This window comes from Perognathus longimembris, chromosome 7, assembly GCF_023159225.1.
Source record: "Perognathus longimembris pacificus isolate PPM17 chromosome 7, ASM2315922v1, whole genome shotgun sequence".
NCBI lineage: Eukaryota > Metazoa > Chordata > Mammalia > Rodentia > Heteromyidae > Perognathus > Perognathus longimembris.
In genome coordinates, this window is record NC_063167.1 from 68,810,646 (window position 1) to 68,837,178 (window position 26,533).

At 48.0% G+C, this 26,533-nt stretch overlaps 1 protein-coding gene across 1 annotated transcript in view; it reads right to left on the reverse strand.

Annotated features, from left to right (window-relative positions):
- Positions 1–1,575: 1,575 nt before the first annotated feature.
- Positions 1,576–26,533, reverse strand: part of Slc6a17 (solute carrier family 6 member 17) — a 50,103-nt gene continuing 25,145 nt past the window's right edge. Inside the window, exons 3-12 of the mRNA XM_048349967.1 lie at positions 25,992–26,149; positions 24,181–24,307; positions 23,318–23,499; positions 21,429–21,539; positions 8,998–9,239; positions 8,608–8,800; positions 6,424–6,616; positions 5,584–5,743; positions 2,621–2,783; positions 1,576–2,139 (exon numbers count right to left, since the gene is read on the reverse strand). Coding sequence (XP_048205924.1) covers positions 1,771–2,139; positions 2,621–2,783; positions 5,584–5,743; positions 6,424–6,616; positions 8,608–8,800; positions 8,998–9,239; positions 21,429–21,539; positions 23,318–23,499; positions 24,181–24,307; positions 25,992–26,149 — 1,898 coding nt within the window. The 3' untranslated portion in view covers positions 1,576–1,770. The remainder of the gene's footprint in view (positions 2,140–2,620; positions 2,784–5,583; positions 5,744–6,423; positions 6,617–8,607; positions 8,801–8,997; positions 9,240–21,428; positions 21,540–23,317; positions 23,500–24,180; positions 24,308–25,991; positions 26,150–26,533) is intronic.

The following is a 26,533-nucleotide window of genomic DNA, read 5'->3' on the forward strand; positions in this document are numbered from 1 at the left end:
GTATAATATGGGGTTTGTCATTTCACAGCATTTACACCCACATATACAGATTGAATGTACAATAGAAATAGCATAGAGAGAAGAGGATAGATAGTGGAGTCTTCTCCTGGGGCCTGGTTTTCCTGCTGCTAATTCTGCTTAGGACTAGGCATGCGGCCCGGTAGAAGGCTTTGTTGGGGGTGGGGGAGGGTTCTGATGGTAGGCTGCTGTACCCCAAAACTCATCTTTTTGGGAGATCTGCGCTCCACTCAAATACTGGGATAGGTGGGATTAAGGAGAGCTAGAAATAAGAGGTGTGGGGGAGGGCTGGTTGGGAGGATGCCCCTTCCCCACCTAAGGAGGGAGATAACCCGAGGACCCATGGCTAAAGAGGGGACCTGAGCCTTCTCTGTTCCTCCTAATACTACGAGCAGTTGGGGGGGGGTCACTAAAATGACTCAGGCCCCTCTCTGAAGGTGCCCCAGGCCTGTATCTGCCCTGAAAACCAGAGTGCTCAAAGATGGAACAAGACTTCTATCCATCTACCCACCCACCCACCCATCTACCCATTCATCCTTTCACCCAACCACAGACACTTCTTCTCTGGTCAGGTCCTGCACTCTGAGAATAGTCCCTATCTGGGGGGAGATCCTGACGGTGGGGGCTGGGGGGTACATGTCAGAGGCTCCGCCCTGCAGCACTGTGTGTGGCGTGGCCCACCACTAGCCAGGGGAGCTTGGGAAAGATTTCCAGGGTGTTTGCACAAGATGTGTGGGTGCCACGGGGAGAGGGAATGGCAGCCCAGAGGAGCGCCAGAATAACCTGTCTTTCTCCAGAAACAAGGTTTCCTGGTGAAGAGCCCCTGAACATTTAAGGGAGAATCCACCACTAGAGAGAAAACAAGGCCCTGGGTGGGAGAGGGAAGTGTGCTTCGGTTGTGCTCCAAACCATCAAGATTGTGCTGGAAACAGTCAAGTTGTGCTCTGGAAACTTTGCTTTGCACTGTCCCCTTTTCTCTTGAGAAAGAGGGGTCCAGGCTGGGTGGAGGGGGGGCCAGGAGATGGCTAAACCCTAGTGTAGGTGGGAAGGTTTGGGGCCTAGTTGTTGTCTTTCCAGGTAGGATGAAGGAGCATACCCTAGCCACCCCAATAAGGGCAATGACACCCAAATATCCCGCCCAAAGCCAGGAGGCCAAGGAGCCCCCTCGGCAGCCAAGATGGCTGTTCAAGCCACAGGGTACCACCTACCTCACCAGACAGCATTAGGAAGCTTCTCTATGCCTTCTGCCAAGTCTGCACCCTAAGTCCTGGCCCTGAGGCTCCCCCCTTCCCTCCACCTAACCAGGCAGTCCCCTGGTTCAGAAGCTTCCCAGTCTGGTTTTGGTGGTTCTTCTCCCCACCATCATGTGACCCCTCCAGAGGACCGGTCCTCAGACCTCAGGACTGCAGGTGGCAGGTTATAGGAGGGTGGGGTGACTCTCAAAGTGGCTGCTTGGACTCCCCCCCCCGCCCCGGGAATCTGGACTTGTGGGTTGTTCTGGTGACATGGCTGCAATTTGTTGAGAAGTTCTCAAGGGTGAGATGTGGGGGCACAGGGCTGTGCCCAGCTTCCTGCTCAAAATGAGGGAGCAGAATGCCGGGGGCATGGGTGGGGAGTGCGGCCAGGTGGACCCTCTGTGCTTGGCAGAGGGCCTGGCCTAGACCTGATGGCCACCATGGATGAAGAGGGTAGGCCCAGACAAGTGGGAGGAGCGGGTAGGCAGGGGGGAAAAGGGCAGCATGGGGGTCGTGGTCACAGCTCTGACTCAGGGGTGCTGGCCAGGAGGTAGCCGCTTCCATAGCGTCCATTGGGGTTGCCGCTGGTATCTAGGGGCGATGTGCTGCCGGGTCCCAGATAGGAGCGGTGGGTGGGCATGGGGGAGGGCGCCTCACTGGGCACCTTGCTGAGGATAAAGCGGGTCTCGTCGTTCTCTTCCAGGTTCGAGATGTCCTTCATCATGCGGCCCTTCTTGTAGGACACGGAGAGGGTGTTGGAGCCATCAGACAGCAGGTGGAAATGTCTCAGGATGAACACCACGGGGATGGGCAGGGTTGCCACAACGATGAGGGTGACCAGCAGTGCCATGGCCCAGTTAGGGAAATACAGGTAGCGCTCTGCAGCCTGGAGGCGGTGAGCGGGAAGGGCTGCTGGGGGAACGGTGGCGGCAAACACCTCCCTGTTCTCCCCCCCCACCCAGGCCTGCAAGACAGCCATCTTTCTGCCCTCACTCACTGTCCGCCCCTCCTCTCCCCTCCCACCACCCTGAGCAGGCATCAGCCAAGGGAGCAATCACCAGGGGCACGGCTGGACTTGAACTCACCATCTTGGTTTAGGTGTCTCAGTCATCTCCATAGATATGGAGAGAAACTAAGGGTTAGAAAGACCCAGACAAATGTGTTCATCTTAGTGAGTCTCAGTATCCCCGTGTGTGCCTCAGGGATAATGCCAGTGCTCAGGGTTATCGTACAGATGGCAGATTTGGTATGGCACAACGCCTGACAGAGTCTGGCGTAGAGCTGATGCCCTTGAGAGGTTTATCTGGTTGCACTGAAGGCCTGAGGAGGCCCGTGCTTCCCTGGGGTCTCCAGGGCCCACCACTTACCTCCTCCTTGATCCAGGCACTGTAGCCCGGGGGGGTCACCCCCAGCTGGATGATGCTGGCTGTGGTAAGCACGGCCATGCACAGGGGAGACACAAACTTCCACATGTAGAAGTAGAAGCGGTAGGGTTGGAATCCCAGCATCTCCGTCAGCTCCTGCATGAACCTGCCAGGCATCAAAGAGGGCACCTTCACCACTGTTCCCCCCTTGCCCTCAGCCACCTCTTCCAAAAAGCCTTCGGTAAATAGTTCCTTCTAGGCTTTTCCATTCCATTCTAGGCTATTCTAATCTATTCTTATTGGGGCTTGAACTCAGGGCCTTCTGCTCTCACTTGTCTTTTTCACTCTGACATTCTACGACTTGAGCCACCCTTCCACTTCTGGCTTTTTGCTGATTAGTTAGACATAAGTTTCACAGACTTTCCTGCCTGGGCTGGCTTTGAATTACGATCTTCGGATCTCAGCCCTTTCAGTAGCTAGGATTACAAGTATGAGCCACCAACACCCTTTCTAGGTTTTTCCTTCAAGGCTGACACTCTACTATATTTTATTTTATTCTTTTTTCTTTTTATTGTGCCAGTACTGGGGCATTGTCCCTTCTCTTTTCACTCAAGGCTGATGTGGTACCATTTAAGCCACACTTTTTTTTTTTTTTTTAGTGATTAGCTGGAGATAAAAGTTTCTCAGACTTTCCTGCCTGGACTAGCTCCAAACCTCAGTCCTCAGAGCTCAGCCTTCTGAATAGCTAGGTTTGCAGATGTGAACCAGCTGCCCCTGGCTCTTCCCAGGCCCTTGTGTAGGGCTCGCCTTCTGTGCTCATGGTGCGATGCCTGGGTGGACTCTTGGAGGCTCTGCTCTACCTCACATCGTGTTTCATCCAAGGACATGATACAGCCCAGCAGGCCTGCCCTGGGTGGAGGATGGCTAAGTGTGTACAGGCACCAGTCGGGTTCACAGGAGCACCTGTGCATGGCTCGCGCCTCCCCCTGCTGGAGAAGATGCAGCAATGCACCTCCTTAGCATCCAAGTTTCTCACCTCAGGGTCTAGGATTGCTAGAATTGTAGGAGACAAGCAGATTGTGTAGCAGACCACTCATCTTTCCCTAAGTTATACTACCTGGAATCTGGCAGTTCATTCTATTACAGATGAAAGAAATCATGAGTGTTAACAATACTGTGACTTTGTCACCAGTAGATGAAATCACATATTTTCATATTGCATTATAGTTATAGGAGGTACCTAAAACATTCTTTATATTCATCACTTCTTTGAAATCACATTTGGTACTAGATCCACAAGTAGATCTTATAACTTAATGCAATAAAAATTAACTACATGTACTTTATTATTCTGCAAATTAAACAATATTTTTTAGTTTATTTTGTTACACATTTAAAAATTATATTGTTGGTCGGAGGTGTGGCTTAAGAGGTAGAGAGCTTTCCTTGAATATTCAGTCTTGAGTTTAAACCTCAATACCACTAATTAGTCAGTCAATAAAAATGATACTCTTGCCAGGTCCTGGTGGCTCACACTTGTAATCTTAGTAATTCAGGAAGCTGAGACCTAAGGATCACTGTTCAAAGCCAGCCCAGGCAGGAAAATCTGTGAGACTCTTTTCTCCAATTAACCACCAGAAAACCAGAAGTGGAGCTGTGGCTTAAAGTGGTAGAGTACTCACTAGCCCAATGACCAGCCAAAAACAAACAAGCAAAAATGATAGTCTGAAGAACACTAGTTTTGCACACCTGTAATCCTAGCTTACTCAGCAGGCTAAGATCTGAGGATTGTGGTTCAAAGCCAGCCCAGGAAGAAAAATGTGTGAGATTCTCATCTCCGATAAACCAGCAAAAAGCTGGAAGTTTCTGAAGCTGTGGCTCAAGTGGTAGAGTGCGATCCTTGAGCAAAAAAAATGTGAAAGACGATTCTCAGGCCCTGAGTTCAAGTCCCAGTATTGGCACACACATTTAAAAAAGATATTCTGAGAATGGCACAGAATGGAGTCCTTTGCACCCAGAGTTAGAACTCTTCTAGCAGTGTCTTCCAGCCCTGATTCACAAGGTAGACACAGGACAGTCCCCTTTTCTTATGCAAGTGGCTCCTGTGAGAGTGCCCCAGTTCCAAGACTATCTAGACATCAGGAAGGGTCACGGTGGAAGGGTTACTGGAAGTCCCAGGTTCCGCTGAGGACAAGAACTGAGTGGCCACAGGCCATGCTGAGCTGAACCCAGCAGGTGGGAAGAGCTTCCTCTGGGAGCTTTGTGGGAACATGGATTTGTCCTTAAAGAAAGGACGAGGCTGAGCACTGACTGCAAATGAAGTCTTTCCTCAGGCAGGCCAGAAGACCAGGCCCTTTCTCATCACTGAATCATCTTACCCTGCCTGACTCCAAACTCGGAGCCAAAACACCCTTTGAAATTGTAGCCATTAAGGGACAAGTTATTTATTTTAAAGTTATTATTATTATTATTTTTCTGGTCCTGGGGCTTGAACTCAGGGCCTGAGTGCTGGCCTGGGTGCTGTCCCTGAGCTTATTTCTTTTTCCTTCTTAAGGCTAGCACTGTACTGCCTGAGCCACAGCTCAATGGCCAGTATTTTGGGTAGTTTATTGGAGATAAGAGTCTCAAAATCTCAACCTCCTGAATAGCGAGGATTACAGGCGTGAGCCACTGGCGCCAGCTACTCTATAAGTTCTTGAGAGCAGAGGATTCTGGTGTTCCCACCAAATGCTTAACAAGTTGAACTGGATTCTGGAGAGCTGGTGCCTAGGACTGAGGCCGGGTTTTTTTGTTTGCTTTGGCAATTTAGGCTGGGACCAGGACTTGAATTCAGGACTTGTAGATCCTCAACACATTTGTTTTGCTAGCCATTAGCTAGTAGGTCTAGTACACAGGACTCCCCAGGATGTCATGCGGAAACAGCCCTCCTCCTGCCTTCGCCCCCCCCCCCCCCCATGTCTCCTTACTTCTTGGTTCCATAGATCCAGGCCACAGCAATGTTCTCAAGGATGACGATGACAGTGAGTGGCAGGGTGGCCGAGTAGTCATCAAACATGGTGACAAAGTAGTTTCCGGAGCGCTGGACGAACAACAGCCCCACGAAGAATGCAAAGACACAGCAGCCCACTACAGAGAGCCAGGAGGCCAGTGTGGGGGCAAAGATGCAGGGTGGGTGGGGCCCCCCCCATCATACCACTCCTCCAACAGTCTGGTATTCCACTCTCCTTTGGAGACAGCTCTGCTGGAGGGTGCTCAATGCTGGGGATCTGAACCTCCCTTCCCGGTGGGAGAGATTCTTAAAGAAGGCCTAGATTCTCCTATGTCCCCCCATCCCTGGCTCAACTCCACTTAATTACAGCATCGAAATGAAATGATTATCTGATTATTCTCTGGGTCCCTGTCTCCTCCTCCATTTCCCCATTGAGAACCATAAGATAAAGTGGGAAGAAGTTTTGCATGGGGCCCAAGATACACTTAGCAGGGTCTGAGGGACCTGTGGCTGGAGGTAAGAGGGTGGCACGGAGTTTGAGCCAGCGCTGAGAAGGGGCCCCCTGCCCAAGATGAGCCAACAGGGCCTCAGCCAGAAGGGTAAGTGAACCCAGAAACAGGCCCACCTCCTGACTCACGTTTGATTCCAGTTTCCAAAAAGTATATGTTCCATGGCCCAGGGTCACAGACAGGTCCCAGCTGTGTCCCCAGAGAGAAGGCAGAGCCTTCCGGAAATGGGATCCTAAAGGACCCGGTGAGAACTCTACCTTTCCACAGTCCACCTGACTATCCGATATGTGGGCAGCCACAGGTCTTACCTGTGAACATCTCCTTGGGCACCTTGAAGGTGTCGATGATGGGTGTGGTGATGCCTGCCATGGTCCCGATCATGCTGCCCAGGCCCAGGTTGATGAGCATCAGGAAGAACATGACAGACCAGAATGGTGAGGCAGGGAAGTGTGTCATGGCCTCTGTGAAGGCGATGAAGGCCAGGCCTGTGCCCTGTACAGACTGAGGGCAGAGTGGAGAGTGAGGGTTCCAAGCCACCCACACCTCGGAAGCCCCTGCTTCCTTCCCTCTGCCCTTAGGGCTTTTAGGAATCACTGTTCTCTATTTCCTTGAGAGCCCCACCACCACCTGGATCCTGTTGACTGGGTGTCAACTTGTTGGTTGGGATTCTATGGGCACCTGAATCTGAAGGTAGAGTAGAAGCACCAGGAATTCCCCCGGGGAGCCTAGGATCTACAGGTGGTGCCAGGCTCTGGGGATTCAATGGAAGAGGCTCATGTCTAGAAATTCCCAGTGCTACTGCCTCCTCTAAGATGTCTTCCTAGATTGCTCCAACCTCACTGGCCATCCCAGCTCTGAAATTCTGACTTGCATACCTTGCATACGTTTACATGGTGGCCTCAGGCTCTGCTGCCCTATGGCAGCTCTTAGCGCTCCGTCACAGAGATTTGACTGCCCTGTGGTGAAGCAGATCTAGGGTTTAATGAAGTCACCAGATAGCTCAAGAACAACTTGAATGCCTGGGTCCTGCAGACAGGACACCTGGCCACAACACATGCTGCCTTACCCACTGTCCTGTGACTTCGAGAGAACACACACCTCCACCTGAGTGTGTAATTCTTGTCATTTGGATTTGATCAAGGTTGTATTATGTGAAAAATCTACTGTAAGTCTAGTTTTATTCAGAGGAGCAGGCCACACCAAAGAGGGTGCGGAGTATTTATGGAACACAGAAAGGACAGGCTCTTAATGCTTCTGGGAACCTAGGAAAGAACCCAGGCTATGGATTCCCAAATTGAGCCCCTTTGCTATTTTTATTTTCCGTACCAGTACTGAACCTTGAACTCAGGGACTTAAGTCCTTCTCTTTCTTATTCAAGGCTGGTCCTCTACCACTTGAGCTGCACCTCCACTTTCAGTTCTTGCTGGTTAATTGTAGATAAGAGTACCTCAAATTATTCTGCCTAGTTGGCTTCAAACTATGATTCTCAGATTCCAGCTTCCTGCATAGCTAGGATTACAGGCGTGAGCCACCAGTGCCTGGCTCCTTTGGTCTTGATCACCTGGGAAGGGTCGGGATGTGGGATGTGGCTCCTTCTGTTCCATGGAGCTCAGACATTGCTAGTAGTAGCTTCTGGTCCCATGAAGAAGGGCAAGTTTGGGCCAAGCTATGGGAGCCTGATACAACTGGGACCCCGTGGGTTTCTCTGACCTGTTACCCCTATGACTTAACGTAACAGTCTTTTAAAAAAAATTTTCATTTTTGGTGATAGTCCTGGGGCTTGAACTCAGGACCTGGGTGCTGTCCCTGAGCTTTTTGTTCAAGGCTCTACCACTTGAGCCACAGTTCCACTTCCAGCTTTTTGGTGGTTAATTGGAGATAAGAGTCTCACAGACTTTCTTGCCTGAGCTGGCATTGAACCATTATCCTCAGATCTCAGCCTCCTGAGTAGCTAGGATGACAGGTGTGAGCCATTAGTGGATGATTTGTCTAATTCATCTTTGTATTTGTCCCCTTAGTAGCTGTGAGACCTTGACTAAACCGCTTCCCATGGGCTGGCTACTCATCATTAAAACCAAAGATGATATTAATATTCAACTCCTAGAGCTAGAGATGGAGAACAAAGGACACACATGAGCACCCATGTCTCATGCATCATGGACAGCCTCTGTTTTAAGTGCAGTGTGTGTGTGTGTGTGTGTGTGTGTGTGTGTGTGTGTGTGTGTGTGTGTGTCAGAACCAGATACTATGCAAGTTCCCTCAATAAATAGGGAAGACAGCCAATCGACTTTCTCTGAGACTGACTGCTTTGGCCACTGGTCTAGTGAAGCTACTTCATGGCAAGGGCTTTGCTGACACGTCCTCATTATCTCCCTGTGTGGACACATAGAGGGTCCTTCCCATGACATACACTATGGAGTCCCCATGGGCTTTCTGAGGCTAAGTTCCAGCCACACTGCCTGTCGTCCTGGGTAGAACAGCCTGCCTCTCACCTTGTTCAGCTCATCTTCTAGGAGGCACGCATCTAGGCCCAGGTCTGAGAAGTGTTCTTCCTTCACAGTCATGATGACGTTGTACATCTCCGCGTAGTCCTTGGTGGTCAGGTGGGAGAAGTTGACATGGGGTGGAATGAGGTCCCGGCTTAGGACATTGGAGTTGAGGTACCCAAGGATTTTCTCGGCATTCCTACAGCACAGAGGGGAGAGGGTTGGCTAAGAAGGCAGACACCCAGGCAGGACACTATGGGCCCCTGAAACATCTCTAAGCCTGTCCTGTGGGCCAGAGCTGGGGATACAGGATGCTCTCCCGATCCCAGTCCTCTTGCCCCACACAGTACACCTGCCCACCTAGGGAAGGAGGGACCAGGGGGACAGGCCACCTACTCCACCACACATTTCTCGTTCATGATGTTGGCCTTGAAGCCCAGCACAGCGAACACCACCAGGGTAGCCAACACCGAAGTGAAGAAATTGATGAAGGACACCAGAGCGGCGTCAAAGTGGCAGTTGTTGTCCTGCTTGTTGTAGCTGGAGAAGGCAATGACACCACCAAAGCCCAGTCCCAGGGCGAAGAAGACCTGTGTGGCTGCCTCTCGCCATACCTGTGGATCCAGCATCTTGTCCAACTGTGAGGGAGAGCCATGGTGGGGGGAGGGTGGGTGGAGAGACACACACATGGAGATAATAATTATACTCAGAGCTGGGCACTGGTGGCTCATGCCTATAAGCCTAACTACTCAGGAGTCTCAACTGAGGATCCCACTTCGAAGCTAGCCTGGGCAGAAAAGTCTGTGAAACTCTTATCTCCAATCAATCACCAAAAAAAACCAGAAGTGGAGCTGTGGTTCAAATGGTGGAGCACCAGCCTCAAGCAAAAAGTTCAGGAATAGCATCCAGACCCTGAGTTCAAGCCCCAGTATGAGAACAAAGAATTTATAGTCAGGTATTTTGGGGTTCCCTACACCCCTTTTACCCACCCCCTCAATGGAGATAAGAAGCAACATGGTATCATAGTAAGAAGCTGTGGGCTGAATGACCCAGGACAATCCACCTAATTCATCTGGGCCTTAGTTTCTCCAAGTGCAAAACACATATGTCAATTTCAGAGGATCATTGTGAGGCCTAGTAAAATAAAAAAACAAATGCCAGGTGCTTACATAGTAAATTCTGTTTATTTTAACTGCTGTCATTGCTTACCATGGAGCAGTCAGACCAAGGAACATGACCAAGGTCAAGGGGCTGTATCATGCACAAGTCTTGGGAGTGTCATTCACTTAGACTAGGGTGTGAATGATACCTCCTAGAGCCATGCAGTGAACAGCCTGCACATCAGAATAAGAGAGATGGGAACACCAATGTCTCAGTGACATTCCCTCCACCCCAAATAGAATAAACCTTCTGCTTCTTCCTCCCTGCTCAGTCTTTTCTCTCCCCTCCCCCCTGCAAAAAAAAAGCCACACAAATCTACATACTTCAAATCGCATAATTAACACTCCAACACACATACACCTTTCTGGATAGTGGCAGCCCCTGCTGTGGCCTCATCTGTCTTCAGACCTTACAGCGGCCTGGTCACCCCAGCATTTGATGGCATGACACAATTTCCAAAGCCCTTTCCATATCTATTTCTCTTTCACTGTTGGTTCCTTGAGGCAGGGTTCCAGCCCTTCTGGAGTTTATTTCTAATAGGAGAGGTGAGTGTTGAGCAAATGATTTCAAGTGATGCTAAATTGAAAATATGACAAGGGCTATGACAGCCAGACCGTCAATGTTCAGAGCCCTTGTAAGGGGATCTGAGAAAGTCAGGAGGCAGCTAGCCTTCCCAAGAGAAGGAATCCTGGAGCTGAGATCTGACAGGTGGTGGTGAGGGCAGAGAAACCAAAGTGCATAAATGATCAAAATGGGAGAGAGGATGGTGGGTAAATGGAATGGAAGTGGCCAGGGCGGAAGCATGAGGACAGGTGGGGGAGTGCAGATGCGATAGCAGAGGACGTGATACATGGATACAGCTGGGATGTGCAGGTGGGGTGGCACAGGTGAGGCACCCAAGGAAGAGGGTGTAGGGGAGATACAGGTGAGGTGGTACAGGTGAGATGGTACAGGTGAGGCATACAGGTGAAATGGCACAAGTAAGATGGTACAGCTGAGGGGTACAGGTAGAGTGGTACAGGTGAGGTCCTGTTTCTGGCTTGTATGCTGAATACATGGTGGTGGGAACAGAGGAGGAGGAATGGGTTGGTGTGGTTGGAAAGGGCAGATCAAGATCAAGATGAGAGCTCTGCAGAGACCGCATGAAGTGCGCCTTTTAGCATCCAGAGGAGAAGTCAGGTAGGCAGCTGGACATAGAATCTGGAATTTAGAGGAGACAGTAGAGCTGGAGGAGGAGGCGTGAGCAGCAGTGGCCTGGAAGGAGGTAAAGCTATGGCTGAGGTTAGAGGGTGAGGAGAGGCTGGAGCCCTGACCAAGTCCACCCCCAATGTTTCCTGCACTCTGAGTTCCTCACACTCTGAGTTCAAGCCTCAAGACCAGAAAAAAAGAAAATCAGTGAAAGTACAAACCCCAGAATCAGCACACACACAAAATAAATAATAATATACTAGCTGCTGATGGCTCACATCTGTAATTCTAGTTACTAAGAAGGTTGAGATCTGAGGGTGGAGGTTCAAAGGCAGCCCAGCAGGAAAGTACACAAGACTCCATCTCCAATAACCAGAAAGATATTAGATTGGAGGTGTTGCCCAAATGGTAGCATACCAGCTATGAGTGAAAAAGCTGAGCAAGAGCTCTAAGCCCAAGTTTGAGTCTGATACCAGTGTGTGTGTGTGTGTGTGTGAGAGAGAGAGAGAGAGAGAGAGAGAGAGAGAGAGAGAGACAGACAGACAGACAGACAGACAGACAGACAGAGTTCAAGTCCCAGTACTGGCATGTGCACACATACACACATGTGGGTGCATGTGTGCGTGTGTGCACGAGCGCACACACAGACACATACACACACACAGAGTTTACAGAAAAGAAGGAAATCGTCATAGTTCCCCTGAAAAAGAACTTGTGTAACACCTCTCTTTCTCTTGGGTGAGGTTTAAATGATACTCCCTAGCCAAGCACTAGTGGCTCATACCTATAGCTATTCATGAGGGTAAGCTCTGAGGATCAGGGTTTGAAGTCAGCCTGAGCAGGAAAGTCTGAGACTCTCCAATTAGCCAGCGAAAAGCTGGAAGTGGAGCTGTGGCTCAAGTGGTAGAGTACCATCCTTGAGAAAAAAAGCTAAAGGACATATGCCAAGACCCCAAGTTCAAGGCCCAGTATTGGCACAAAATAAAATGATTGTCCCAAAAGGCTACAGGACAGGTGGATGTTACATACACCTGACAGGTATGCTGGCCTTCACTGTGTCCCTAATGGCTGCCCATCATGACAAGTGCTACCAACCCATAGAGCTGAGCTACTTCTCTCAGACTAGCATCCAGACCTGGGAGAGCTCTAAGCAGCCTGTGAGAGCCAGTACAGGACTTTGTGAGAGCAGGCATTATCAGTGGACATGCTCTGATCATGTCCCTTGAGTGATGAAAGATCCTCAGTGGCTCCCCATTGTCTTTTGGAAATCATTTTCTACCTTACTACTCTTACCAAAGCACTCCATGCTTCTCATCTTGGTCATTGGCTGTTCCCTCTGCCTTGAATTCCCTTCCTCCTACTAACTTCCTGGTGAACTCTTGTTTATTTCTCAAAACTCAGCACAAATAGCCCTCTTTGAAGCTTATTCTGATTGCTGGTGGCAGAGCTAGGTTTTGGGCTCTCACGGCTCTTGCCAATATCCACATCACAGGCATATGTGACTGTCATCTTTCCAGAAATACAAACTTCTATTCATATCTGTGTGAACAGAGCCTGATACATGGAAAAGACATGGAGAGACAGAAAGAGATGAACAGACAAACAAAAGCTGACCTGAAGCCTTCAGGAAGGACCAGACAAGGGACTATGAGGTTGGATCTGCCTTTTTGGGCTAAGGTGCCATCTCCTAAGCTAGATTCTTGGGACTTCAAACTTCTGCTTTGTAAAAATAGGGTTTTTGTTTTGTTTTGTTGGTGGTCATGACTTAAACTCAGGGCCTGGGTTGTCCTTAAGTTTGTTTGCTAGCACTCTACAACTTTAGCCACAGCTCTGCTATCAGCTTTTGGATGATTAGTTTCACAGACTTTCCTGCCAGGGCTGGTTTCAAACTGTGATTCTCAGATCTCAGCCTCCTGAGTGGCTAGGATTACAGGTGTGAGCCACCAGAGCCTAGCTAAGCATAGCTATTTTCATACTGACTCCTCTCCTCTTTTGTGCCCTTCCTTCCTTGTAATTATTATATTTCTAATCTACATTAAACACAATCTTAAGCCTGGCATGTTGATACACACTTGTAATTCTAGCACTCCGAGGCTGAGGTAGGAGTTTGAGGCCAGCCCAGGCTACATAAGGAGAGCTTGCTTCAAAAACAAATGATGAAGGAATAAGACATTACTTCAGTTTTTACAAAAAGGTTCAGATTGTGACACCCAAACACATACTATCCTTAGGACTCTCACAACTCAATGCCATTAAATAAGGGTGTAAATTCCTAGTCACCATTCAGAGGCCATTTCATAAGAATAGGCTTATACCTTATGTCCAGTAAGACATCACAGTCCCAAACTGACAGCACAGCTTGGGCACTTCTCAGAGATGTGGGCTATAGCATGATTTTAGACAAAAACAAAATTGTTTCAGTGTCTGTTAAGATTGTACCCATTAGTTCCAGGCTTAATGGCTTATGCTTGTAGTAGTCCCAGACACCTGAGAGGTTGTAGGTAAGAGGTGGGGGACTGGGGGAGGGTGGAGGCATAGTCCAAATGGTAGAGGCAGCCTAACAAGGTTAAGGCTAGAAGATCAAACCCTAGTACCATCTTCCCTCCAAAGACTGTATCTATTTACTATTGCTCTTTCATTAGACATTTTAGAAGCTCAGCACTCATGCTTATAATCCTAGCTACTCAAGAGGATCTCACTTTGAAGCCAGTCCCAGAAGAAAAGTTATGAGACTCTTATCTCTAATTGACCACCAAAAAGCCAGAAGTAGAGCTATCACTCAACTGGAAGAACACCAGCCTTGAGCAAAAAAGCTAAGAGATAGTTCCCAGGATCTGAGCTCAAGTCCCAGTACTGGCACACAAAACAATTATGAACTATTATAAAACAAGAAGTTGGGAGGATAATATAATGAATTCCCACCATACCCACTTCAACAATTATCAACACCTGGCCAACCTTGCCCTTCTCCATTGAAGCTAGTTCCTGCTCCTGAGACTATTTTGAGAGAAATTGATGGATCCAAGGTTCATCATTGAGCCCCTAAAATCACCTGCAGCCAACACTTGACCTTTGAAAGGAATGTGTCTTGTGTAAATTCCCTTAGTAGCTCTGCTTCCAGCATGCCTATGGAGAGGCTCTCTCACTGATAGAGATGAACAGATATACAATGTGAATCTAGAGGTAAACTGAGCCAGGCTCCTTCAGTATGGAATGTTTGATGTTCCTTGAATTTTAAAAGACTTAGCTGGGCACTGGTGGTGCATGTCCATAATCCTAGCCACTACTCAGAAGGCTGAGGGCTGAGGATTAAGGTTGGAAGCCAGCCTGGGCTGAAAAGTCCCTGTGAGACTCTTATCTCCAATTAACCCTTCAAAAATCAGAAGTGGGGACTGGGAATATGGCCTAGTGGCAAGAGTGCTTGCCTCATATACATGAAGCCCCGGGTTCGATTCCTCAGCACCACATATATAGAAAAAGCCAGAAGTGGTGCTGTAGCTCAAAGTGGTAGAGAACTAGCCTTGAGCAAAAGAGCTCATGGACAGCACCTAGGCCCTGAGTTCATACCCCACGACTGACCAAATAAAAGGACTCTTGAGGGATAGTGCATAATTTCAGCAAGTTCAATAATGGCTGGGGACCAGTCGCTCATACCTGTAACCCTAGCTACTCAGAAGGCTGAAATCTAAGAATCACAGTTCAAAGCCAGCCCAGGCAGAAAAGTCTGTGAAACTTTTATCTCCAACTAGCCAGAAAAAAAAAAATCAGAAATGGAGTTGTGGCTCTAGTGGGAGAGTGCCAAGTTTGAGTGAAAAAGCTAAGGGACAAGCACTTAGGCTCTGAGTTCAAGCCTCACTACCAACGCACCCACACACAAAAAAGTGTCAACCAAAGATAAACCCCTGTCCAGACTCAGGGTGCCCCACATCCTTTCCATACATGAGGACACAACTGCAAGAGTTGAGATGGGAATCAGTTCTCCCCATTCAGTGCTTCTTTCCCCACTCCTAAAACAGCAATGGCTTCTCACTGTTCTTTGGCACAATGGCTGAGTCACTCTCACATCCAGGGAACAAGGTGTTTCTCAGCTTGTGACTCATGGACATGAAGATGCTTTTCAAATCCACAAACAGCTGCTAAGCACACCCTGCTCTGGCACCGCTGTGGCACCTCCTGCACAAAGCCAGACAGGCTACAAGACAGCAGATGGCACTGGAGTGCCAAGCTTGCGCTGCTCAAGAACAATGTCACCTTCACAAGAGACAAGGACAAGGTTAGCTAATGGTCCTATGTGTCCACAGCAGTCCTGCCAGCTCTCCTGGACCCACACTGAGTACCTTCCTCCACCCCCACCTCACAGCTGTGGAAACTGCTGCTGCACGATGAGCTGGGACCTAAACCAGACTTTGAGTGAAAAAGCTAAGAGACAGCGTGCAGGCCCTGAGTTCAAGTCCCAGTCCTGGCGCAAACAAGCAAACAAAACTCCTCACTGATGGTGGGAAGCAGCCTGCTGTCAGAAAAGTTGGAGAGGGAGAAGCTGCATCCTGGTACTGGGCATGCAGCCTAAGTCCATGTGTCCTCCCAAGCCCTGAACACCAGCAGGCCCTAGTGCTGCATCTGCACTGCCACCCCGCCACCCCCCCCCCCCCATGCTCTCACACAAGGTCTGCCCACATGCACTTCCTAGAATCACAGCTTCCTTCTCCTCCATCCCCACGGACAGTCAGCACCTCACTTCCCTCACTGCTGAGAAGGAAGATGGAATCAGGAGAGGTCTCTGGTCACCAGATCCCTCCCAACAGCCCCTCACTGGCCTGCCCCCTCCCTCCTGTGGCAGTGCAGGCTCTCACTTTCCACTAAGTCCAACTACTCCATGCGGGCTCTCAGCCTGTCCCTGCTGCTACCTCCCCAGTAATGCCTGTCCCCCACCCCCCGTCTTTAAGGATTTTTAAATATACACAATTCAATGATTGTGTGTGTGTGCATACACATGTGAACTCAGGATCATGCATGAACTCAGAACCAGGGAACTCTCACTTAGCTTTTTTTGCTCAGGGCTAGCACTCTACCACTTGAGCCACAGCTCCATTTCTGGCTTTTTGTTGGTTAATTGGAGTTTTGTAAAAAAAAAACACAAAAAAAACAACAACTCACGAGCTTTTCTGCCCACGCTGGCTTTGAACCCTGATCCTCAGATCTTAGCCTCCTGAGTAGCTAGGATTGTGGGTGTGAGCTACCAGCACCTAGCAAAATAATTTTCTTTACTTTCGCCTTTCTTTTGTGTGTGTGTGTGTGTGCCAGTCTCAGAAATTGATCTCAGGGCCTGGTCACTGTCCCTAAGCTTTTTTTTTTTTTACTCAAAATTATCCACCACTTGAGTCACAGCTCTACTCGCATCTTTTGGATGATTAGAGTCTCATGGACTTTCCTGCCCAGGCTGACTTCAAACCATACTCCCCAGATCTCAGCCTCCTGAGTAACTAGGATTACAGGTATGAGCCATCAGCTCAATAATTCTTAATATAACATATAGAGTTGCCAGTTATCAAAATAAATGTAGAACCTCTTCACTTCAAAAGGAAGCAGTTGTTCCCTGTGTCTCCTCAATGCCCTCTCAAGTCTAGCCCTAAGCACTCATCTATTCTCTGTCTCTTAGGATTTGCCTGTTTTGTGCATTTCACATAGTTTTTGTTTTTTTTTTTTTTTACAGGAGGTTGAAGCACTTTAATCACAGAAGAGTAAACAATAGTATAAAACCGTTCACAGCTCACCCAGTGGCTGTTGTACTCTGGCCCTCAGCCTACCCTCACATCAACCCCTCCCTGTGTACCATTGAGTAAATAAAGAGCAGGGGATGAGCAGCTGTCCCCGTCACCATCAGCTGGTGGGAAGAGTATCTAGCTAGGGACCACAAGGATCCTGGCCACTCATCTAAGGTTCTGTTACATAGTTGTAATTATACAACTGGTTTCTTTCACTTGGATTAATGCCCTCAAAGCCTTTTCAAATTGCAGCATGCTTCAGTACTTCATTCCTATTTCAGGCTGGATAATGTTCCACTTTAGTGACATACTGTGAGAAAGTAAGGAAAGGGGTGACATTGTCCAAAAGAAAATATACTCTTTGCCTGACTCATGTAACTGCAACCCCTGTAGAGTTTTCAAATTAAAATAGTGCATAAAAAAGAAAGTAAGAATCTCACCCCAGTGGGTCTCACTTGGCTCAAGGAAACAGGGGAACAGACTGTCCCAGGGCCCTTGTTGGAGGAGTTAGGTCTCTGAGACCTTCCATGCTTTCTCTTCCTGCTCAATACAGCCTCAGGGTCAAGGGTAGGGGCTATTCCACTGAACAGCTCAGTGGACTTTTTGTGAAGACCAACCCCACAAATCACACAGGCTGGAGACTGCACTGTGCTGGTTTTTTGTTGTTGTGTTGATGGTGGTTGTTGTGGTTGTTTGTGGGCCTTGAACTCAGGGCCTGGGAGCTGTCCCTGAGTTCTTTCACTCAAGGCTAGCACTTTATCACTTTGAACTAAATGCCACTTCCAGTTTTTGAGTGGTTAATTGGAGATAAGAATCTCATTGACTTTCCTGCTGGAGCTGGCTTTGAACCATGATCCTCAGATCTCAGCCTTCTGAGTAGCGAGGATTACAGGCATGAGCCACCAGTGCCTGGCTTCTGTGCTGGATCTTGGAGTACCTGATTCCTTTAGAATCTTTTGGGTGTGATTTTTAAAAATCTCAGTCTCATGTAAACACTGGCAACTGCAAATGACTTCCTGATCACGGAGGAAAAGGTTTGGGAAGGATGCAACGACTTCTGTTTGTTTATTTTTGCCAGTCCTGGGGCTTGAACTCAGGGCCTGAGCACTGTCCTGGCTTCTTTTTTGGGGGGATGGGGGGGCTAGTCCTGGGGCTTGGATTCAGGGCCTGAGCACTGTCCCTGGCTTCTTTTTGCTCAAGGTTAGCATTCTACCACTTGAGTCACAGTGCCACTTCCGGCTTTTTCTGTATATGTGGTGCTGAGGAATCGAACCCAAGGCTTCATGCATGCTAGGCAATCACTCTACCACTAGGCCACATTCTCAGCCCCAATGACTTCTGTTTAAAGCCCACATCAGCCATTCTGTATCCTTCCAATTGGTAAAAATGAAGCCTGACAAATGTGGAGAAATGGAGACTCTCCAGTACTGATGGGAATCATAATGGCTACAACCACTTTGGAAAACATATTGACTGAAGATATGTCCACTGGGTGAGACAGAAATCCCATTCTTAGACATGCATACCCTAGAGGAACTTGTGTACATGAAGACCTGTATGTGTCTTATAGCCTTATTAGCCATGGTGAAAACTGGAAACTACTTACATGGTCATCAAGTAGAGAATGAATAAGCAAATCTTAGCTTAGTCCTATGTTGGAATATGATACAGCAGCGAAAAATCAATATAGACAAATCTCACAAAATAATACTAAGCAAAACTGAAAGCAAATCACAGAAAGACACTAATATGAGCCATTTGTGGAAAGTTTAAAAGTATGCACAAATGTTATTTACGGAAACACATATATGTACAACGAATTTCAAAGAATGCATTCGTAAGATAAACCCTAAATTCAGAGGAGTGATGGCTAGGGTGTGAATGTTGGTGTCTTCCTAAATTCATACCTTGAAACTTAACACCTCTGGGCACTAGTGGATCATGTCTGTAATCTCTGTTATTCAGGAGGCTGATATTTGAGGATCCCAGTTCAAAGCTAGCAAAAAAAATATATGAACCATCAAAAAGATGGAAGTGGAGCTGTGGCTCAAGTGGTAGGATGCCAGCCCTGAGTAAACAAGCTAAGGGACAGTGCCCAGACCCTGAGTACATGCCCCAGTACTGGCACAAAGAAAAATAAAAGGTGAGAGATAAATATGATGGAAATACATTACATGATAGAAGTACATTAAAAGTATATGTAAGAGCAGCATAATGAAGCATACTAAAAACAGTAAAAGGAAAGGAAGAGTGAGGAGAGAAGTTTTAAAAAGTAATATAGATGGGTAAGTTTGACTGAAGTACATTATACGCATGTATGTAAATATCACAATGAAATCCCTTGTACAAGAAATTTGTGCTATTTTTATTGTAATTATAAAGGTGCTTACATAGGGGTCACAGTTACACAAGCCAGGTAAAGAGTACATTTCATGCTTTTCTTTCCAAAATAGCAAATGGCTCACACCTGTAATTCTAACTATGCAGAAGGCTGAGATCTGAGAATCATGGTTTTAAGCCAGCCCAGGGAGAAAAGTCCTTAAGACTCTATTTCTACTTAACCAGAAAAAAAGCTGGACTAGTGCTGTGGTTCAAGTGATAGAGTGCCAGTAGTGAGCAAAAAGCGCTGAGTTTGAGACCCTGAGTTCAAGCCTGGTACACACACACACACACACACACACACACACACACACACACACCTTTTTCAGTGAAAAAAATACATATCTAATAATATAATAGACTTTCTTAAGAAATTAAATATTATAGATGTCATTAAAGTGCCTGTATAACTAATTGTCCCTAATCTCATTTCTATCCTTCCCCAAAGGTAGCTAGTTCAATCAGTCTTAATTCATCCCTGCTGCTATGACAAACAAACACCCTTAAACTAGGTAATTTATTAATAATAGAACTTTATTGCTCACAGTTCTAGAATCTGGGAAGGTCAAAGTGAAGCGGTCAGCAGATCCCATACCTATGAGCAGATCTTATACATCATTCTCTACTCTACAGATGGCGCTTTCTTTCCCCCACTCATCATGTGGTAGATTAACCAAGGATTTCCTTGACTTCATTTATAAAGACACTAACCCCATTCATGAGAGTGGAAATGACAAGAGAGAGTTCAAGTTTAAGCCTTGAGTTTAAACTTAAACCCTGACTTTAAGCCTGGTACTGGCACAAAAACAAACAAATAAAATTGGCTTTCTTCTCCTGATCATTATCTTTTAGAAACCAGGCTGGCAGTTTGTTTGCTTTATCAAAGACAGTATGTGTTCACCTCTCTGGGGATTCACATTCAGCCTCAGGAGACTCATCATGTGTCCACACAAAGGGGGCCTTTATGGTGCTCTACTAGAGACCTTAGAAGTCTGATTCCATGCTGCCTAGGGCCAGTTTGTGCATTGTCTGGTGATTGTGGGGTGATGTGAGAAACAGCCATCCTCCAAACCGCAGTAGCAGAAGCTGGGAGTCAGGAGGGGCTGGGGAGAGGATTTCACACTCTATTGAGTCTGAATTTGTCTCTCTATGGCATTCTATGTGAAATATCTGTGTGTGTGTGTGTGTGTGTGTGTGTGTATGTGTGTGTGCGCGTGTGTGCCAGGTGGCACTGCTGAACACTGGGGCCTAGTTCTGGCTGAGTCCCAGCAAGGCCATGCTAGAGGATGCATCAGCTGGCACTGGGAGATAACTTCTCAGCCTGACCAGCTGAGATTGCTAATGCACACTGCTTAGGTCATTCTGCATTTGAAATTCTCATGCCAGCTGTGCCTAGACTCATAGAGGGACAAGGCCATGGGGTGGGGGACAGACCACCTTCAGGAAAACTCTGTATATCTTCAGACCATGCATCTCAGCCACAGCCCCTGTGGAATGAGAACTAATATCCTGCTCCAGTCTTTGGGGGCTGAAAGGACTAAGTGTGTGTGGGGTGTGTGTATGAATGAATTCCTTCCTCCCTTAATTTAAGATTCCCCAGGGTCTCTTCTCTTAGGCATCTTTTTGGTTGCTACTGTCACAGATCCACAAAATGAAGTTTCTTCCCATGAATGGATGAAGCTCACAGCCTTCTCCTTGTCCTAGCCAAGCTGATTCCCCACCATGCTCTCACATCTGCCCAATGCTTTCCCACACCCTCGCTCGGGTGTTCCCTTGGTTACAAAGTCCTCCTGGTTCTCACCAATCCCATAAGCATCTCATGGCTCATTTCAGAGGTTACTTCCTAATCTAAAGCTTTTCCTGATTTTACCCAAACTGATGGAGTGTCCTTCTCCTTGGAACTTTTTTGTGTTTTTGTTTTGGTTTGGTTTGGTTTTTGGTGTTGGTCCTGGGGCTTGAATGCAGGGCCTGGGCACTATCCCTGAGCTTCTTTTTGTTCAAAGCTAGTACTCTACCACTTGAACCACTGCACCACTTCCAGCTCTTTCTGAGTAGCTTATTGGAGATAAGAGTCTCACGACTTTCCTTCCCTGGGGCTGGCTTCAAACCATGACCCTAAGATCTCAGCCTCCTGAATAGGTAGGACCACAGGTATGAGCCATCAGTGCCCAGCATCAACTTGGAACGTTGAGGACAGGAACCAGGGTTCCTTTTCTCCCTGGATCCTTCCAGCACAACATACAGCAGGTGCTTTGCATATGTGTTCAATTGCATGAAGCTGACCAGGCCAGTGGACCTGGCCATGTTCCCTAGCACACAGGAGTCCCAAATGCTTACTTTAGGAGTGAACATGTGCAGGATACCATCAACTGCTCCTCGCAGCAGCAGTCCCCGGACCAGGAAGCAGGCCAGCACCACATAGGGGAAGAGAGAGCTGAAGTACATCACCTGCAGAGAAGACAGAGACCCACTGTCAGGCAGAGTCCCTCCAACAGCAGGCACCCCCCTTCCTGCTCACAGCTGGGGCCCATGAGCCTCCTCTGATATCAGGAGGCACAAAGAAGAGCCCCAGAGCCCCTTGGCACAGGGCCAAACCCACCACCCATCTTGGCCCTAAGCCCAAGCAGAAACAGGAGCATGAAGCTGAGATCCACATGGCTGTGTCTGGGTTTTGTTTGCCTCTCAAGGTCTGGAGCCCAGGCTAGTGGTCCCTACTCCTAGGACTGCTGAAGGATGAGGAAAGCTGAGTTCTCTCTCCTTATCCACATTCCTCATCTTCCCAAGTCCCCTGACCTGAGAGAGCCTGTCCAGGATAACTCCTGCTCTCAGAGCTTTCAGAGATGACATTCAGGAAGCCAGACATGGCTCCCAAGAAGAGCCATCAGAAGAAGGCCTAGCTCCTGGCCATCCTCAGTGGTGTGTACTTTTCCATCACATGTGTGTCTTATGTATTTCCACTGCCTAGGCACATGGACATACACAGAGGACACGCCCACAGAATGCCAGCAGCACTGAAACAAGCCCTGGGGCAGCAAGGGCAGAGTGGTACAAAGACCAACAGGGTGTTTCACACAGCTGACCATTTACCAATCATAGGGCTGCAGGCCATTTACCTGGCCTAAGTGTCTCCATATCCCCATCTCTAAAGAGGGCAGTAATTCCTAACTCTTAAGATTATTGCGGACGAAGTGTCCTCATGCATGAGGCAATAATGATGAGTGCCAGGAAGTGCCAGCTACTATTTTGGCACTTAGAGAGGGAAGGAAGTCAGTTAATGGAATGAGGACCCCTTCCTAGAGCTTCCCACCAGGCCTCTAGGTCCAGCTCTGAGTCTAACCAGCTGCATTTAAGCCAGGTGCTTTTCCTTGCCTGAGCCTCAGTTTCCTCATGTGTCAAATGAATAGATGAGGTTGTGAGATACCTAACATCCTTTTTATCCCTGTCAGTCCATGAATACTAGTAAGTGACAAATAGAGAATAGCCTTAAACTGAGTACCTATGGCTCAAGCCTATAATTATATTTCTACTAAGAAAGCTGAGATCTGATGATCATGGTTGAAAGCCAAAAGCCCAGGCAGCAAAGTCCATGAGACTCTTAGCTCCAATTAATCACCCAAAAGATGGAAGTGGAGAAGGCTCAAGTAGTAGAATGTCAGCCTTCAGACTTGAGTGAAAAAGCTAAAAGACAGTGCTTAGGTCCTGAATTCAAGCACACACACACATACACACACACACACACACACACACACACACACACACACACACGCCCCACTTTGAAGGAAAGGAGTATGAGCCACTGTAAAGGTGTAAGACATGTTTGGTGGGCACACTTGGAGAATGGACTGCTGAACAGCTGTCTTCAGGGGACTCTGAGGCCTTTCAGTCAGAGAACCATATTCTGGCCCTGCTCAAAAAGCCCTTCAACTGTAGTTGAAGTAAGCTGCTGGCTTTTGCCAAGAATTGCTTAGAGTAACCTGCTAGGAGACTGGGGGAGATGGAATCTAGACAGACTTTACTGGGTCAGTACATGGTGAGCAGGGCTCAGTTACCTGAGCAGAGGCAGGTACAGGTTAGATCAGTGATTTTCCAGCAAGCACATTCCTGATGGGCAATACCTCATAGCAAAGAATCATGTGGCAGTAACATTCTCTCCTCTCCTCTAAGGCCACAGGAAGGCCCTGCTTCAATCATCTGAACTCCTCAGCTCCTGCCTTCCCTTAACTCACCTTGCCTGAGGACTGGATGCCTTTGACGACAGCCATGCCCACGATGCTCCAGGCCACCAGGAGGCACAATGTCATCTTCCAGTTGAGGCCTCCACTCTCTGAGATGGAGTTGGAGATGTCCAAGGCCTCTCGATACCAGAAGTACGTAGTGGCTGAGCTCTTCTCACACTCTGCTTCCACCACTGAAACCGTAGCAAAGGCCACCCCGTGTTGGGGTATGGGTGGGAGTGACTGAAGGTGGGTGACCAGAGGGATTGTATGCAGTGATCTGGCAGACCCTGGGGAATCCTTGGGCCTGGGAGGCTTCAGGGTACACTGACCTGGATAAACTGCCACCCATGCTACTTCCCTCTCATGTCCACTCAGGGAAGGTAAAGAAGAGATGGGCTGAATTGGCCTAAAAAATCACTGGGGAATGTGGTGGGGGGGATGTCCTGGACTTGGACTTTCATCCCAAATAATTGGCTAAATGGTTAGTTAGAACATAGAAAAATGGCTTTTGGGCCTCTGTTTTCCATCTGTGAGGTGGGATGATCATTCTGCCCTTTGCAGGACTGGTACACAACTAAGATTATTTTCGGACTCAGAGAATTAGGATAACACATAACCATTCATAACAACTAAACTAAAGCAACACTTTCTAGAGTTTTACCTGCACTCATTTTATTCAATTCCCTAGAACCCTGTAGGCTAGGTTAAAGAGGGATCATTTGGGGAAATGTGGATCAGGGTGTTGTGACTTGTCCAAGGTGACACAATGAGCTGATGACATCCCAAATCTCAGTGCAAAGCCTGTTAGACTCTGTTCTAGGGCAGGATTGACTGGAATCCCCAACTGGGGTCTCTCAGGGGCCCATACTTGCCTGCCGTGGTCCCATTCCTGATGACAGGACATTCGCTCCAGGGTAGTGGGTACTGGAAGGACTTGAAGAAGTAGAAGATACTCCATCCAATGATCACATTATAATACAGCCCAACAAAGAGGCAAACCTGAGGATAAGGGTCCAGGGCAGTGTCACCAAGGCTTCAGGCAATGCTATCCAGGTCCCACACTCTACCCAAGGCCCAGCAGCACAAGCCAACAAGAACCCAGCTGCCTGACCCCAAGGAAGAAGATGAGGATAAGGTGCAACAGCTGAGCCTGTTGCAATGCTCCCTTCATCTGCTACTCAAGCAATCCACAAAGGAATTCTTGCAATATTAACATTTTCTCCTTTAAGCAATGAGCTCTTAAAAAGTTAATCCATTCCAGTTCAACATTCCTCTGAAATACTTGAAGCCCCTCCCATCATTTCCTGATGACAAAGAATTCTAATTAAAGATACCTTCCAGGACCAGGGAAGTATATACCCAGCGTTTCCCTTAATCAAAGCAGCCCTAGAGGGTTGTGTGCATTTTGAGATTTTTGTGGATAACTGGTTTCCTATGTCTTCCCTGCTCTCAGGACACTATTCTGACTGTTTTGTTTTGTTTTGTTTTATGCCAGTATTGGAGCTTGAACTCAAAACCTTGAGCTTGAGAGCTCGCTTGGCTTTTTTGCTCAAGGTTGGCACTCTATCACTTGAGCCATAGCACCACTCTGGCTTATTGCTTGTTTATTGGAAATCTCACAGACTTTTCTGCCCATGCTGGCTTTGAACCTTGATCCTCAGATCTTAGTCTTCTGAATAGCTAGGATTACAGGTGTGAGCCACCAGCACTGGACTACTATTCTTTTTTTTTTTTTTTTTTACTACTATTCTGACTGGAACTGTTAGCAGCTCATCTTTAGAAAGACACTGCTTTTCAATTCTTGGACAGCCAATAACTGACTTGGGAGAATTCTACTTGAAATAGGAGTCAGGGACTTTGGTGAAAGTTCTGCTCATGTTTTATGGGCATCTACTCTGGCTGCTTCCAGGTTGTAGTGAGATTTGCTGCTCAGCCCGAGAGTCAGAGACCCCCCCCCCTTTTTTTTAATACATCCCACTGCAGCACCTGTGTGCAAGAGTGAACTCTGGCAACCAATAGATTCCAGTTTGTATCCCAGTGGGCTTTACCCTTTAGAAGACATTCAGTGTCCTTACTTAAGATCTCTTAGCAGGACCCCCTCTGGATGAACTTGGAGGTTTAATGGAGTCTCATGTAGGATCAGTAAAGATCCCCTGCGTTCCAAAACCTCATAGATGGATATTCAGGCTCATCTCTGAGACCTCCAACTGCTTATCTATACAGCATGGATTCAAGGGAACCCTGAGTCCCAGACCTGCCTTTTCTTGTGCCTCTGATTTGCTAATTGAAACACATTTTGCCCATGGAAAGGGAAGGACTGCTCCTGTGGGCTTCTGATGGCTGGTAAACAGGGATGAGGATCTGGGATGGTCCCTATGTGCCCAGAGAACCCTGGCTGGGATTTCCCAGGCCCTTGTTTATGATCATATTCAACTTTTCCTCCTTTGTACCAATTTCAGATAGCACTGCTGTTTCAATGTGCCTGAGACAATGTTCAGTTTAGGAAATATGGTGACTGGGTCCCCGAGACAGCAGCTGAAGGCTGTTCTCATATGGAGGATCCTGGCCCAGGACTCAAGCCTATCAGCCTGATGACCTCTCCTGCTCCCAGTACCTGAAAGTGCCCCTCTGCCTCCCACTTAGTGCCTGCTGCACGCCCCACCCCCCCAAGCCCAGGACTCACAATACAGCTGGAAAAGCCGATTCCCCCCAGGCGGGGGCACACGTAGTGCCATACACCAATGCTGCCACGACGGATCCTCTGGCCCACAGCCAGCTCCAGAAAGAAAAGCGGGATGCCAATAATGATCAGCAGCACCAGGTAAGGCACCAAGTAGGCACCTGTGGGAGAAGGGGAGGGGGGTCAGCAAGGGTTTAGAGCATGATGACAAAATAAGGGAAGAGCTGGCAGCCTTGTCCTGAAGCCCCAGTCACATCTCAGATCTTCTGCACACTGTCACCAGTGCTGGAGCTCCTCTGTAAGGATGTAACCTTTGCCATGTTCCTCTCCTTGACTCCCCTGGCCTGAAATGCTAAGAGAGGGACCATGTTGTATATGTCATTGCCTTCCACTCAGAAGCTCAGCTCAAAAAGACTCCATGCTGCCTCTTGGGATCCATGTGTCAAAATCACAATCAGACAGACACTCTGTGGACACCTGCCCACACCGCTCCCACCCACAGGACAGCAGGACAGTGTGGGCCCTGCTCATTTCCCCCACCCCCC